Source organism: Macrobrachium nipponense, chromosome 20, assembly GCF_015104395.2.
Source record: "Macrobrachium nipponense isolate FS-2020 chromosome 20, ASM1510439v2, whole genome shotgun sequence".
NCBI classification, from domain to species: Eukaryota; Metazoa; Arthropoda; class Malacostraca; order Decapoda; family Palaemonidae; genus Macrobrachium; species Macrobrachium nipponense.
This window is the reverse complement of record NC_061089.1, coordinates 15,561,547-15,578,469: the sequence shown is the minus strand read 5'-3', so window position 1 is coordinate 15,578,469 and position 16,923 is coordinate 15,561,547. Positions and strand designations below refer to the sequence as shown.

The following is a 16,923-nucleotide window of genomic DNA, read 5'->3' as shown; positions in this document are numbered from 1 at the left end:
AACCAAATACGTGGCCATGGACGTATACACCTAACTGACCTACCACCAGCTCTGCCTGCGCGCTTCATAAAAAGTTCACCTCCTTTTCTAGATGATGAAGTCAACTTCAATAACACCAGGACCTGCACTCCTACACGCAGGCGATTGGATAGGGAGTACCAAACGATTAGGTCACCTTCAACAAAAACAGCACGAACGTTTGGAATATGTATGCGTACCCCAAGTTCGTGGATGTATGATTTCACAAACTGAATACATACGCAAATACATTTGTCATTTGTATTGAAAATAACTTCGTTACAGCATTTTATCATTATTCCTTGAAAATCTATAACAAAGATTACAGGCAAGTCCATCCATAAATACACATTCATTAACAATAAACTAGGCCGTAATTTCATTAAGCACCTCCAACAAAATACTATATTTCGTGAGAAGAAATAAATCATAATAAAATGAACTGCTCATAAGAAACAAGACAGAAAAATAAGGAAAAGGTGCATGGCTCCTTGAAGAAGCTTCACAACTTCTCTTAATTAAAAGAGGAGCGACAAACATCCTTAACATAAAAAAGAAGAAAATAAGAAAGAAAGGAGACTTCCACACATCCACGGTAAAAGATTCGAGGATATCTTGTACCAAGCAGTAAATGAATGAAAGATCTTTTGCTACTAAGTAAAATAAAGACAAATATCAGTAATGAAAGATCTTTGCTACTCAGTAAAATAAAGATAGATATCAGTAACGAAAGATCTTTACTAATATGTAAAATAAAGACAGATATCAGTAATGAAAGATCTTTGCTACTAAGTAAATTAAAGATAGCTATCAGTAAAGAAAGATCTTTGCTACTAAGTAAAATAAAGATAGATATCAGTAATGAAAGATCTTTGATATTAAGTAAAATAACGATAGTTATCAGTAACCAGAGATTAGAGAAATGAAGACGTCTGGTAATGAACAGTACAAGAATGATAACATCTATGCAGAGCTGTGCAAGAATGAAAAATGTCTAACACTGAGCCACTAAGTAGCAAAGGAGCGAAAAGACCTGTGCTTAAGCCTTAAAAGAAAGAATGACGTCTGGTTATTGGTAGTCATAAAATGAGAGACACCCTGTAATTAGCAACACAACAATGCAAGATGTCTAACTGAGCAGTAAAAGAATGAAAGATGCCTAGTATTGAGCAGCTTGTCATTTTGGCACCTAGACAAGACTACTAATGCCAACGCTCTGGGAAATGAGTGGCACACCCTTTAGTCTTCAGAAATATCCAAGCATCTCAATCGCTTAAACGTTTCATTTTGATAAGAAATAAAATTCATGGTATATTAATAAGCAGGGCATCTTCCGACGATAATCTAAACTATGAGTACCATTGTTAGAAAACATAAAACGGCCACTTTCGTGCAATTTTTTAGTCTGTGAGGAATAAACCAAGATGCTAATGACATAGAGAAGAACAATATTCGAACAACAGTAAAATGAAATATGACTATGTCTATAAAAATTAAAGCTAGTATCACTAATTCACGCTCAGAATCATTAACTCCCAAGAATAAAAGAGTGGTAAGCAAGATGAGAGGCTTCAAATTCAATGAAGTCTTTGTGTTCCTGAAGGTCAGCACCATACCTTATTAAAAGCACACGGACTCATCATTTCCAGTTGATATCATTAAGCTGGCCTTATTCCAATAAGGGCCTCCAGCAACCCAAGTACCGGAGTTGGTTTCCAAAATATCCATCATCATTATCTTCATTATTCTTGTGAAGAACCATCCCGGCCCTTAATAAAAAGTAAATGGAGGCTTAATAATAAGTAAATGGAGAGGAGGTCACGGATCAGCGCCCTCGGGGGCAGAGCTAACGCATCCTGTTGAATTTCGTAACGAAGTGATTCTCTTATTCACACGTGATTAGGATGAATAACTGTTCTGATTAGCTGAAGGGATGGGGAAAGAAGAAGAAGAAGAAGAAGAAGAAGTAGAGGAGGAGGAGGAGGTGTGGCATTCATCAAAATATGGATAGTTTAAGCCTGTGAGACACACAAAAACAAAGACTTTGCTTTTCGAGGTCAGAAATTTCCTCACTACAGTTTTAATTGTCGTAGTTCATTACTACATGATGTGTGGCTATTACCATTGTTACTAGTGTTTTGTTTGACGAGGTCAAAAGTAAAATCATGCTCAGATGAAAATCAAACTAATTATTATCATTGTTATATAAGTCCTCTTCAGATATGTTTATTGACAATGTACGTTTCGTAAGACAAAATACTCCAACAAACGTCTTCACGTTCATTACCTCAGAAACGTAATGTGCGTTCAGGCCACAAACACTTGTTCATTGCGTTTCGACAGTTCACAGGAAAGATAAAGACAATGGAAAGATTGCAGCCTGGGAAGAAGGAAACAGCAGGACGCAATCATGCGACATAATTTGAAGTGAAAAAGAAGAGATTTGATAACAGAATGCTAATATGTTGCTACATGAAAACGTGAAGGTTAGGTGAGTCGGTGCAATAGACTGGGTAAAACGAAACCTGCATTTGAGCAAGAATACTGTTGCAACCAACAGATGAATCAGACTGATAACATTAATAGTTTTGACATTAGGCAAAGACTCTCATTTCCAAGAAGTGATGTTAGGCAATCGGTTTTGAAAGAGCTGATTAAATGACATCCGCATGACCCGATGTATTAGTCTTCTCAATGTTGCCTTCTAAATAACAATAACTATATCAATTATGTTTTGTAATTCTTGAATGCTTACGCAAGTAAGAACAATTTATGCATTATCACTATTAACAAATCTATAAAACACCAAACATTAACTGTTATACACTTATATATGCCGTACAAATTCTTCACACAAATTTTACATATTTTTAAATTTTCATAAAGACAGATCGTTTTCACACATTATATTCTAAAACCTTTTAAAGGACGCGACCAGGTTTACCATCATTAAAAATATAGGTTAAGAACCATCTCAACAGCACTAGTACTCACTAGTGTGAAGGACCTTGACCGTATACATTCCCGGGGAGCCTCACGCAACAGTGCCAGTTACTCAAACACTGCCTCTCTCTCTCTCTCTCTCTCTCTCTCTCTGAACAAAAAAGATCCCCCTTTTCGGTCTCTTAACCAAGGAGCTCAACCCTCGTTTACGCTCGCTGCCACTCACCGTCCTTCACTTCTCTCTTCTTCTCCTTCTTCTTCTTCTTCTCCCCTTCCTCAACTTCCTCCTCCCATTCATTTGGGGTTCCCCCTTCCCTCATCCGGCTTTCACGCGGACACAGAATTCCCCGAAATCAAATTCGGGATAATGCCCCGGCTCTTGTTCCCGCGAGGTGAGCACTGGGCTCTTCATTTACCTTTATTAATTCATGGCGTCGCTTACGGCTCGGCGCCCCCTGGTTGACGACGGGGATCGTCATGGTTAATAAGATGGTGATGACGATGGCGATGACGCAGGTGTTGATGGTGAGATGGGTTTAATGTGACGACGTTGATTGTTTTAATGTTTATGAAAATACCAAAATACGGGTGATGGTCACTTTGATGACAATAATTAGAGAACCTACGATGATCTGAACAATAATGCTACTAAATATAAACTTACACAAAACATTTGAACATCACGACAAACACGGAAAGGCTCAAACTAATGGCCGTTCAGTCAGATATATATCCCTAACTTTTTCTATACGTTGAGCCTTGGGATCAAATACTCATTAGGGTTCCTAAAGCCTGATTTGATTGACATCCCACATAAAAACGCACCGAAATGTAAGAATTTCGCGGATTTAGCCACCTCATATAACACTTTACCGTCCGCTTTTATATTAAAGCCCACACAAACGAACACACAAGTCACTTCCGTATTTTTTCTTTAATGGATGTATTAAGGATGTAACCCCAAAGTAGTAATCCTCCTCCTCCTCCTCCTCCTCCTCCTCCTCAGAACAGTTCTCTCCACGTAACCAAGCTCCCTCAAAATACTGACCTCTTATAAGCCATGCTAACGTTTTTACCATATTTTTGTATGACTTTTAACCTTATTCAGGATATACTATATAAGCAATTTACTTAAAACAACGACGTTTTCAATTTCATTCGCATTCAACATATACATATCGCTTCCATACAAGAGAGTTGGCACACCAGTCGTCCCCCCCCCCCCCCCCCCCTCATACATCCAAACGACTGCTTCCACAGACATTCCTCTTCTCTTCAACACCTTCCAAACTTCACTTATTCCAATGTTAATTCCTTCTTGTACCCTTCCTTCATGTCCCAATTTCTTCCTGAATGCTTACGTAAATCACCGAGTTCCATTATTTTCTCATCCACTCTAAGATCCATCTTTCTCGTTTCTATTTGCCCTCACAGCCTTAATCCTCCCATCATTCGCCTTCAATTTCCTTCTCTTTTACACTTTCAAACTATCATCAGTCTCTGCAATTAATACTGAATTGTCTGCAAACATCAGCCAATCCGCTCACCATCGAAGACCCTCTTCCTTATCCCATGAATCTTATATATGCACGAGTGTTACTTGTATTTATATGCTATGATGCCAACCACGGTATTTCAGGTTTTCAAATAATTAACTAAACTAAAGCCACTTTAAATAATGGTGGTCGTGTCTGAAGTTGTACGCTGTTCTTTCATTTAGTTACTGAAGCTTTAGAGCTTTATACTAATATCTTTTCCATTGCGTCCGTTCTCAAAAAGACTGGATTTGTTTAGCATCTAATGGCACACATTATACGTATACATGCATACATACATACATACATACATGCATGCATGCATACACACACACACACACACACACACATATATATATATATATATATATATATATATATATATATATATTATATATATATATATATATATATATATAATATATATATATTATGCGTGTTGATGTATGTATTTCTAAATCAGAGAGAGAATAAAATCCTTAAAACTACTGAAAGAAACTGAATTTTAAGTGAATTTGTGGATAAGTGAGCATCAAAGAAAAAAAAAACTAGTAACGACGTCTAAAGCAGTCTCAACTCGTAATAAAAACTGAGCCGACTCCAACCTCAGAATTCATCTTGATGGATGGCCCTGGACTCTACTAGTCTCCCCCTCTCCCTCTGCCATCCTCCCCCCCCCCTCCCGAAAGTAAAGCCTTATTGGATCGCCAAGATTCTTCTTGCTTTGTTCTTCTTACTTCAAACGCCTCCGCCATTCGGAAAGTGGCCACCTTCACCCATCCTTATCTTCTTTCTAAGCAGTTTTGCAATAAAGGCGTCCGAAATTGGAAGTTTTTAATGGAATATTCCTTTATGTGTTTCGGTCTGTATATTCGTACTGGTGTGTTGAGCTGTCAATTTTTTTTTCCTTTGTTGTCATGTGTTTGTTGATAGGTCAGTCAGTTTGTTCAAGTTAATAAAGGAGTCTAATGTGTGATAAATGAGTTTAAAGTATCTATTAAAAGAGGGGGGTTGGGGTGCTACTAAAAGGGTGCATTATGGGTCCGCACCCACCGGAAATGTTCTCTGTTCCCCCAATTGAAGGGTACGGGTCGGATTAAATCTACCTTTCGAAACCCTCTTTGCACATTTACATAACCATCCATGTGGCGCAATCAAATTATTGCTAGTTATTATGATGAAAAAGGGGTGGTGATTGTAGGGGGGTGAACGGGGAGAGTGCGGACAAGATGAAGACGACAGATGGACATCAGAGCCACAGCATAAAATGCCGCATTATGTGAGGGTTCGGGAAGAGAGGCGTGCACAAATTCATGTAGATTCTATGGAAAATGGTCAGGCATAATAACAGTATTTTGTGGGAGTTCTATGAAAGGTTCACCAATTCAACCATTCACGAAGGTGAGTTTTTTTACTTCCCACCTAATTGCCAAACTTCTTCAACTTCACCCCGATTCAATTCTAACCACTCAATTACGAAGAAATCATTCGCGTGAGCCCCATTCGAGTCCAGAGATATAAATCAGTCCAACTACGAAGTAACAACGAAAACATGCGAATGTCTACAGCACGGGGAGAAGTAATAATAAGCTTTCCATCTTCTAGTACCGAACCAAATATGAGGACTCTGAACGAGCGATAAAAACCGAGACGAAGAATAGAAAATCGCGAGAGAATGCCCCGGCGTTGCGTCGTTTCCACGCGTGTATTATTAGTAAACTTTTGTATTCCCCGGGCGGAGACGGTTAAGGAATTCAAATACACGGTTGGTCATGGTGGTGGTGGTGGTGGTGGTGGTGTAGCGGGTGGGGGAGAATGATGACGCGAATGGCATAACAATGCACACGAAAGCAAAAACAATGCCGAATATGATATTGCTGGAGAGCCTGGTTTAGCCCACATTTATGTATCTTACTTTTATTTTCTACCATTTTTGTGAGTCTATTTGGGGTATTCAATTACTACATTACAAGAGCGCTTCCTTTGTACCATACTAATTTTTTAAAATTAATTTTTCTCTGCTTTTTCGTATAGAAATGTGACTAGCTAGTCTGGAGAACCTGGTTTAGTCCACACCGATACATCTTATTTTCTTCATTTATTGTGAGTGTTTGGGGTATTCAATTATTACATTGCATGAACGCTTGCTTTGTACCATGTTTACTTTTTCTCTTTTTATAATTTGTTGCTAACTAGTCTTGTTTTCCCCCGTGTCTTTCGATATCTTTTGAAGAAACAGACGATAATGAGAAGACGATGCCGAAAATGAATACTGATACTACTTTACCGTCGTCATCATTTTCGTTCATACCATAACAACAGCTGTTCAAAATCAAACGCTCATCAGTTATTAATCCCTTCTTCCTCCCGGGTACATTTTACGTACGTGAAGGATGAAGGATTTGCCAGGAGGTGAGGATTATGGAAACTACTTATTCAGCCTTGAACCGCAAACCTAATTTTCATGGAAGCGTTAAATAACAATTCTGTCAAACGCTTAGGGGAGAAAAGATTACATCATACGAGGACGTCAGTACTTCTAGTTTACAAAGTTCGGCATCCAAAATTTACATACCCCATTTCCTCAGTTTAATTTAATCGCTCACGCACGCACGCGCACACACACACACACACACACACACACACACGCACCCTCGAATCATCAATTCGGGTCATGGGAAGCCGAGGGCGATCTGATATTCCATTAAATGCGGAGTATCTCGAGCGCAGAAAATAGAAGGAAATTGAGGCACGTTGGAGTCTCTCTTCTAACCTGCATTTAAACAGCTGATCACCATCAGCACTGCGCTCAACATGATCTACATGGACGCACACATCTAAATACAAACCGTTTTTCCGTACAACTGTGACCATGAGCAACAGAAGTGCGACGAAGCGCTTAGAAGCTCAGAAACCGTGATTAAAGATACATAACCAAAAGACCTGTTTCTCTACAAACACAAGTTCCGCCTTGGACGAGTGGTTTTCGCGCTCTGCTACCAATCCGGTGGTCCGATGTTCGATTCTCGGCTCGGCCAACGCGGAATCAGAGGTATTGATTTCTGGTGATAGAAATTCCTTTCTCGATATAATGTGGTTCGGATCCCACAATAAGCGGTAGGTCCCGTTGCTAGGTGACCAAATGGTTCCTAGCCACGTCAATAAATATCTAACCACGTCAATAAATATCTAATCCTTCGGGCCACCTTTAGGAGAGCTGTTAAATCAGCTCAGTGGTCTGGTTAAACTAAGATATACTTTTTCTATAAATACAAAATTCAGTCGCTATGTACATTCGAAGTGACACGATGAATACAAAGTCCAACGGGAACTCTGGTATATAACTTTATGCCTGAACTGAAACTCCTACAAGAGAATGCTCTGGCGTTCGGGGTCTTCCCACACTATCAAGGATGCAACAAAGAGCATCGTGCCGTCGACGAAACACGCCCGACTTCATAAAGGAGAGGCCACAACAAGCCTCGCCTTAGAACCCGCAGGGACACTACCCCGAACAAGGGCTTCTTCGTTCTCATGACTTCACTGTCGGGAATAAACGCATTTCAGAGAGACACATCTACGATATTTCCAAGAGGACTTCCTTGTGAATATAGCAGACCGTGAAAAACAGAAGAGAAGAGTTATCTCGCATCCCGACAGCAGTGTCTCCCTCATTCGGTTACAGAGGTCGAACGATTAAGTCATAACGCTTGAATGACTCCCACGTCCCTTGAAGGGATTTTTGTTTTCACCCGAAGCGTCCGGCATCTTTTCATTGCCTTTGAATGTCATGAACTCTGCTCCTGAAATGTACCTGTACTTTTTTTTAAATTACCAGTCACTCAACAGATGCGCTTATCAGAACACAAAAAGGTGATCTGCATCTTGACAGAGAGAGAGAGAGAGAGAGAGAGAGGACCGAGAGAGAGAAGGAGAGAGAGAGGAGACGATTGTAGAGAGAGAGAGAGAGAGAGAGAGAGAGAGAGAGAGAATTATTAAGACTTTTATTGGTATGTAGCTCGGAATTTTTTCAATTTGCTTTCCAGATGGTCGGACTTTGGGGGTGGAATAGGAAAGGGGTGGGGACACGCACACACAAACACTCTCACAAACACACGTTGATGAGCGACATTCACAATATTTTTTTTCCCCATCGCAGGATGTATAATCCCATCGCAAAGTGAGCAGACTTTACCCTTTAATCTCTCATGAAGAGACCCTTACGCAGAATGAAAGACTGACGGGGAAATGGCGCTGAAATATGAACGCGCACACAACAAGCACGACTCTGCTTCAGTGTCACTTTAAGTGTAATGTAATAAATACTGTTGCCTTTCTCAGAGAGAGAAAGAGGGAGGTTCCCGCCATTAACTTAACAGGATGTGAAGAGAAAAATAAATGTTATTAAACATAAGAAGAAAACTAGACATAAACCACTCAATGCGTCATCACGTGAATGACATCTGCGTACACACACACACACACACACACACACACACACACATATATATATATATATATATATATATATATATATATATATCTGTGTATACGCAAAATACATATACATGTGTGTGTGTGTAGGCCTTTTGGGTTGAAAGTTGGGTGACAATAACCAATAACATACAAACACGAGAGATTTACACTGATTCCGACTCTGCCGTACATATTCCTATCGAATTCTGATTCTACAACTGGAATGAAGATCAACCCATCTTCAACATGACTGCTCAAGGCTAGATTTGTAAGGTGTGTATGTATGATAGTCGATTTTACACAACATATTCTTACACATGCAAATATTATGCCCCAAAAAGGCTATTAATATGAATATATTTCACATTGGGAATATATAATTTGACTCATTTTTTTTTTACCCTATGGTTTTTCCCCTTTGGAAAGAAAGGTGCTGGAACGATACTAACTGCCGTACGGATTAGTGAAAGCTCGTGAGCGAACCACGGACCTAGCATACACGAAAGGCGCTGTATATTAAATTTTTTTTTTTTTTTTTTACAAAACTAAGCGCGTATTTTCATATAAATGTAAATGTATCCCCGCATTCAATTATAACAACCTTTACGTACACAATAATCGAATTTTCTCCTCTGCAGCTCCAGTGAACGGCGTAATTGCATAATGCGTTATCTCCTGCATCAATCATCCGGATAAATTCCCGTCTGACTGAAGCTCTAACTCTTTAACTTGGGCTGTCAGCAAGAACTGACAATCAGGCTTTTAGGGGGTAACTTTCCGCTTCGAAGTTTTTATGAAATCTCTCGGTGTCACGACTAACGAAGAGTCTCTTCCCCCGAAAAGTACACGGCCGGCTTACTACGCGTCTACTTCCATTTTTCTGTGGCCTCTTTATTGAATGTAAAGCGTATTTACACATGACTGTGTTCAGACATGTAAATTTAATTCTGTGGAGGATAATTACTATTCAACTTAAAAATTGAAAAGTTCCAATGCCTTCGTCTTTTAACGAGGAATTAACGTACAATTTTCGCTTTTAAAGAATATATAAATACATATACATATGTATGTATATGTGTATATATATATATATATATAATATATATATAAATAAATAAATACATACACATCTATATGATGTATAATGTATAAACATATACATATGTCCAAGTGACAGGAACCTTTGACATGCACCCTCGCCAATGGCACACTTTCACTTTCCAGCCATGACACCCCATAGAGAGACCCGTTCTTGTATTAATCCAACCAGTCGTATCATCCCTATCTTGCTAACAAATTTCAACATCTGCAGTTGATCCGGGTCAAGACCTTTACGAGAAGACAAGAAAAACTCTAAAGTAGTGACCAGTATATACCTATGGTGAGTCTTGCCGGGCACCAGCTAAGGGATTGTTTAAGTTTTATTTTCAATTTATAATAAGGTAATTAATATTATCATAATTTAGTTTATATTTGACCTACGAGACAACCGCCTTCGTCAGACGTAAACTTTGACCATTTTAGTATTCATTAAATGACATTTTTCTAAACGAGTAATGAGATATTGCACAAGACTCGGAGTTCGGATGTTGTATTAATGAATAATAAATCATATTCAACAGATGCAAATAATAAAGCATTATGTTAAGGTGTAAAACACTTTGATGAATAATTGATATTAAACTGGAGTGGATACTCTTCCGTCATACATATCCAAATATTCCAAAATCATTAATAAAATCTGCATCTTATCCTCAAGAGGAGCTAAACAGCGTTTAATTTTTTCACGTACATTATCCATACCATGGAATACAAACTAAAGTGCATAGCTCTCTATTTCATTTTGCACGTGAGCAATTCATAGGCAATAACGTAGCAATTACTGAAGAATCAGTGTTTTTTCCTAGCTACCTTAAATCCGTAGTTTCCAAAAGGTATTTTTAGGGCATAAGTAGGTGTTAACGACGTGGCTAAAGATTATTAAGATTCGAGGCCAGTGCGGAGGAAAAGTTAAGTATTATGAATGAAAAAGTGGCAGAGAAGTGGAACAGACCGAGAACTCCAAAGACTGAGGTAACTTTGAAATCTTAATGTATTGTTTTCAACAGGTATTATTTCATGGGCTGTTTCATTCCATCTGGTATAAATATAAACACACAAAAGTATGTCCATATATATATATATATATATATATTATATATATATATCTATATATATATATATATATATATATATATATATATATACATATATATAATATACATATATTTTATAGAGAGAGAAGAGAGAGAGAGAGAGAGAGGAGAGAGAGAGAGAGAGAGAGAGAGAGAAATTCTCGATATCTAACACCCCTGAATAAGTTCATTTCTATCCCCTTTGCTCAGCTTTTATGTTTATGTAAGGTCATTCTAGTATGCAAAAGGGTTTTAAGTTTTGCAGGCATATTGGCATTTATCTTGAAGGAATGCCTGTCATACTAGAATAACAAAAGATAATGAGATAATTCAAGGTTATGATATTTTCATATTCTCTTTTAGACATAAAGCTTACTTTTATATCAAGGCCAATTATCTCACACTGTTCCTCATCGTCGTTTCGTATACACTAATATAAAGCTAATTTCAGTCTGCAATCATAAAAACACGGAACAAATAATCAAAATATCTTGTGCGCATAGATAGAATATGCCTCTATATATCTACAAGCTTAAGCCTTCCCCTTTGTCAATTCTTTCACGAATTCCACTCTTCGGGTAAAAACGTCCGCACTTCTGTCTAACCTTCGATGGCTCTTTTTTTCTAAAAAGTGCCTTGTGAACTCTCTCAGAGTTGTTACTTTTCAGCGGGTGAGATTTTCGCAGATTTAAACTTATTTTTGGATATGCTATGAGTGCTTTTCTCTTTCATTCACAAGCGAGCATTCTACTTTTCTGCAAGTTTGATGGGTAATAGAATTGACTCGGTGCTTGTTTCATACGAATCAAAAGAACCAACATCGAATGTTACTCTGTATAGTCTTATTCCCATGTTATGAAGAAATGGGTCCACAAATACCTCCAAGAATACTTGTGCGAAGAATGATCGAATTTTAACTTGCGTTGCATCCTTATTGTTATAATCTACGGTAATGTAAAGTACTTATCCTTATAAACAAGGTGAAATACTTACAGACAAGAGTGAAATCCGACAACATTTTTATTCGCCAATTTCTAGTTGGACCTCCTGGAAAGGGAGTTGCGTCTAGTCTGCCTCAGGTTTTTCTATAAAGTTTTCAACAAATCCTCAAAGGTTATTATCGTCTCCAACAATACCCTCATTATTCTAAAGCATATCATCACCGGTATCTAACTTCTTAACTACTAGCCAACAACTAAATTTAACTTCCGAGTTGAGGTAATAAACGAAGTTTATATTTCTTAACACACCAACAACGATGGCGTATGTATGTACCTATATGTACTATATATGAATAACTTGATCATGATCACGAAATATATGAGACGTGATGCTTTATATATTATATATGTATATGTGTAAATATATATATATATATATATATATATATATATATATATATATATATATATTGCACACTACGTTTACAAACTTCTTCAGTCATCCACAGTAATGTTAAAATTCATTCTAGTAGTTCAGTACAATTACATATTATCACAATTTAAAATTCTATATACAAACCTATGTAAGATCAGTGTCAAAGACACTTTGAGGAATCGCGTCATTCAGCCCCGGAAATGAACATCGACAATTTCATGGCTTTTATTCCTGAACCTTCATAAACTCCAATCTTGACGAGGAAATAACACTAAAGTTTGCACAGTAATATATTAATCATAAACCCGGATCCAGCATACGGACAACTTACTGGAGGCTCTACATAACGAAATGACACGACCAAGGCGCAGCACAGGCTCTTGATGGCTTACCTTAGATCGAGTGAACTCCAGACCGAAGACTCCCTCCTCTTCTTGGTGCAGGAGTTACACCACATGTCGAATACCCCCGGCTCCCACCGCCCCATGGGCCTATCCTCCAGACACTCGCACTGGAAGCCCCCAGCTCCAGGCAACATGTGGGTGCTTCCTCCGCCCATGAGACGGTCCGAAGCAGGAGGCGGGGGTGGTGGCGCCAGCGGGGTGCCCATGGGAGGCCTGAGTGGAGGGCGTGGCGATCTCGTGGGCGTGGCGGGCACAGTCGGAGGGCATGATGCTGAGCAAGACGCTGCGGGGGGATAGAAAACGGTAGAAGATGTTAGAAAATGGAAAGTGGCTCGAGGGGGAGACGCTCGTCTTTCGATAAGAGGATACTTGAATGGAACAGCAGAGATTGCAAATGATGTGGAAATTAATTCTTGAAGAAAAGAAATAGGAAAAATGCCTTCTATCAAAGAATCAATGAATAAGTTATAGAAAACAGCAAGTTAATAAAGATGCGTGAGATACGAGAAAAGTGAAAAGTTATTAAGTCAAAAGTTTAGCAAGAATAAAGAAACTTGAGAAAAGAATTAATACAACTAGATTGAAAAATAGGGCAGTTGTCAATGCCACATATATTTATATATATATATGTACAGTTGGAGACAAAATATAACACCATAGAGGAAAAATAAGCAAACAATAAACAAATCAGCTTAGACGCTAAAGCCTAGAGTAAGTCTAGTTAAAAAGATATTTTGAAGGAAAAAATACCAGCGAGATTACAACAAACGATCAAAGAAACAAACCAAAACCAAACTAAGACTTGGAAAGGTTAAGAACGGGTCATTTATCAGCAATTCCAAAATGAGGGAGATTTATGAAGCGGCTTCTCGGTGTTTCCTCTTAGATGGGAGGGGAAAAAATATTACAGACATCGTAGTAAGCAGCAAACGGTGGCAGGGGGACGTGACGTCATGATCAGACTAGCCAATCAAGATGGAAAGAGATGCGACGTAAAATGGTGTTTCTATATGTATATGTGTGTACACACACACACACACACATATATATGTGTATATATATATATAGGTATATATACATATATATATATATATATATATATATATATATATCATATATATATATATATATATATCTATATATATATATATATATATATATATATATATTATATATAATATATATAATGTCCGATAACAAGAGTTTTGCATAATTTAACATGACAAAAAATAAAAAATAAATGTGTCAAACACGCAAAAGGTATTATTTGTTCAAGCACTTCGATATGAAAAAATGAAAACGCTTTGCATCGCAATTACCATAGCATTTGTCAAGAGCTAGGAGGATATGATGCCATGTATCTAAATTACCAGGAGCACTCGAAGAAATGCATCAGATAAGGCAGATAGTACCACATTTAATAATCCTGTCTTCAAACCAGGAAAAACTCAGATTCAATTTCAAATATCTGTTCAAATCGATTATGGAATTATGTTCACACAAGGTGATAAAGGCATATCAATATATATATCGTGTAAAAAGGGGGGGGAACTAGTGACGCTAGTCAGTAAATAAATATAAGAATAAATTCCTAATAACAATGAAAAATACTTTCAAGGAAAATAACTTTTTGTTAAACACTAATCTACCCAAGCTTCAGAAATCATCCTGCTTTAACGTCAAATTTAAATCGGCGGGGGAAGAGGCACCCTAAATATAAACAGTTAAGAATCTAACTGGAAAAAGTGATAGTATCTGACTTTCAAACCTATCTGCTACTGGTATAGTTATAGCGCGCTGCCGAAGATTTACCAGGCACTCATCGACAGAAATACAAATCACTTCTGCAAACTACTCCACTGTCATTGTACAACTTCATAGCCGCTTTGTATGAATGGCATGGCTCACGATACACGAGTATACAAAAAGGAAATGGCACATGAATCCTCTTTAAAAGGGAATCGGTTTTATATATATATATATATATATATATATATATATATATATATATATATATATATATATATATATGTGTGTGTGTGTGTGTGTGTGTGTGTGTGTGTGTATTCAAACGTGATGCTATGTATAAATAAAGGTAATGCTTTTTCATTTGCCCCCGTGGCATTACCTTTATATATATATATATATATATATATATATATATATATATATATATATATATATATATATATATATTTAGCCAAGACCACAGGAAATATAAAAGAAGGAGTACCAAGCGCTTTCGTGTTATTTCCACACATTTTCGAGGTACAATGCTAAAAACAGAGAACATCTGACAAAGTAAGCAAAAAAACTGAAAAAATTTAAAAACAAGTATTCAAAGTCCGGTTAAAACCAGTGCAGCAGGTACAAAACAGCTTAACAGGTGGAATATAAGCTATATATATATATATATATATATATATATATATATATATTATATATATATATATATATATATATATATATATATTATATATATATATATATACACATATATATATATAATTTTTTTTTTTCGAATTTGAAAAAGCAATTTTCAGTTCATTTCATTTAGCTCATTTGTACACGAGTTCAGATGATACTAACTATAACGTGTTTAAAAGTCTGTATCTTTCCCTAGCGTACAGTTTCATCAGTCGCGACTTCTAGTTAGTTTGTGCGTGTGTTTGCGAGCCAGTCGATGGTTCAATCGAATAATCAAGAGAAAAGCAAAGAAAGACAGAACCAATAACCAATGGACATCCGATAGAAAGAAAAACACTATTTTTGGACGGTGCGCTGGATGCATGCCTTTTTAAGAGAGAGAGAGAGAGAGAGAGAGAGAGAGAGAGAGAGAGAGAGAGAGAGAGAGAGAGAGAGAGAGAGAATATAGTACGAACAGTTAGAGCGTTCAATAACAAAATACATCGGAAACCGAATGAAATTTCCTACTGTATCGGACCTCCATCTACCACAGAGCTGAAATGGTTACCGATGGAAAGGAAAAGGCGCAACATTCACGAATGAAAGTCGTAAAGATAAGCGGAACACTAAAAGACAAAAGTGAGGCAGCGGCAGTTTTCCCCCGTGTTTATAGACACCAAAAATTAAGGGATAAAAACTTTACAAAGTGAAGAGGTTATAAATCTCCGCCTGAGCCCTCCGGCTTCGAAATACAAAAGCACATATGCATGCACACACCTGCGCGTATTAACAAGTGTGTGCACTGGTGCAGCTTCTCTCTTTCTTTCTCTTTAAATACACACAGGCATACACATACATACATACATACATATATATATATACATAAATATATATGTACGATGTCTGTATGTATACCTACTATATATATAAACGTAAAATAACACTTGATATTTATTATACCACAGAGATTATAAAAGCACATTCCTATGTCAATTTGAACCGAACGGTTATCGACAAAATAATTCTTTTGTCAGAAATACCAAGCGTGTATGTATGTATGTATGTATGTATATAATATACATTTATATATTATATATATATAACATATATATACATACATACATATAAAATATAATATATATATATATATATATATATATATATATATATATACACACATACATACATACACGCCTATACACACACACATGTATGTTTATTTCTGACAAAAAGGATATTTTCGTCGTTGACCTTTCGGGAAATAAAAAAAAAAGTTAGAATAAGCCTTTTGTAGCCAAATTCGCATAATAAATACAAATTTTAATACATAAACATGGATATAAACGTTTTTCCCAATTTGTAATGTAAACCAAATACAAAATTTCGAAAGAAATTCCAGCGAAAAGAAGAAAATAGAACTAAATTTGAAAGACAAGAAAACTGAAACAAAACTCCAGCAACAAGAAGAAAGTGAACGAAATTCCGGCGACGAGAAGAATGTGAAATAAAATTCCAGCTATGGGAAGAAAACGAGAACAAAATTCCATCTACAAGTAGAATGCGAAATAAAATCCCAGCATCGGGACGAAA

The 16,923-nt window shown here is 37.0% G+C and overlaps 1 protein-coding gene across 7 annotated transcripts in view; it reads right to left on the bottom strand.

The window, feature by feature from the left end:
* The window catches only part of LOC135222340 (43 kDa receptor-associated protein of the synapse homolog), a 485,735-nt gene that overhangs the window by 90,839 nt on the left and 377,973 nt on the right, over positions 1-16,923 (bottom strand). For all 7 annotated transcript variants that reach the window (XM_064260432.1, XM_064260427.1, XM_064260437.1 and 4 more), the window contains one exon: positions 12,916-13,210. In XM_064260432.1, coding sequence (XP_064116502.1) covers positions 12,916-13,210 — 295 coding nt within the window. The remainder of the gene's footprint in view (positions 1-12,915; positions 13,211-16,923) is intronic.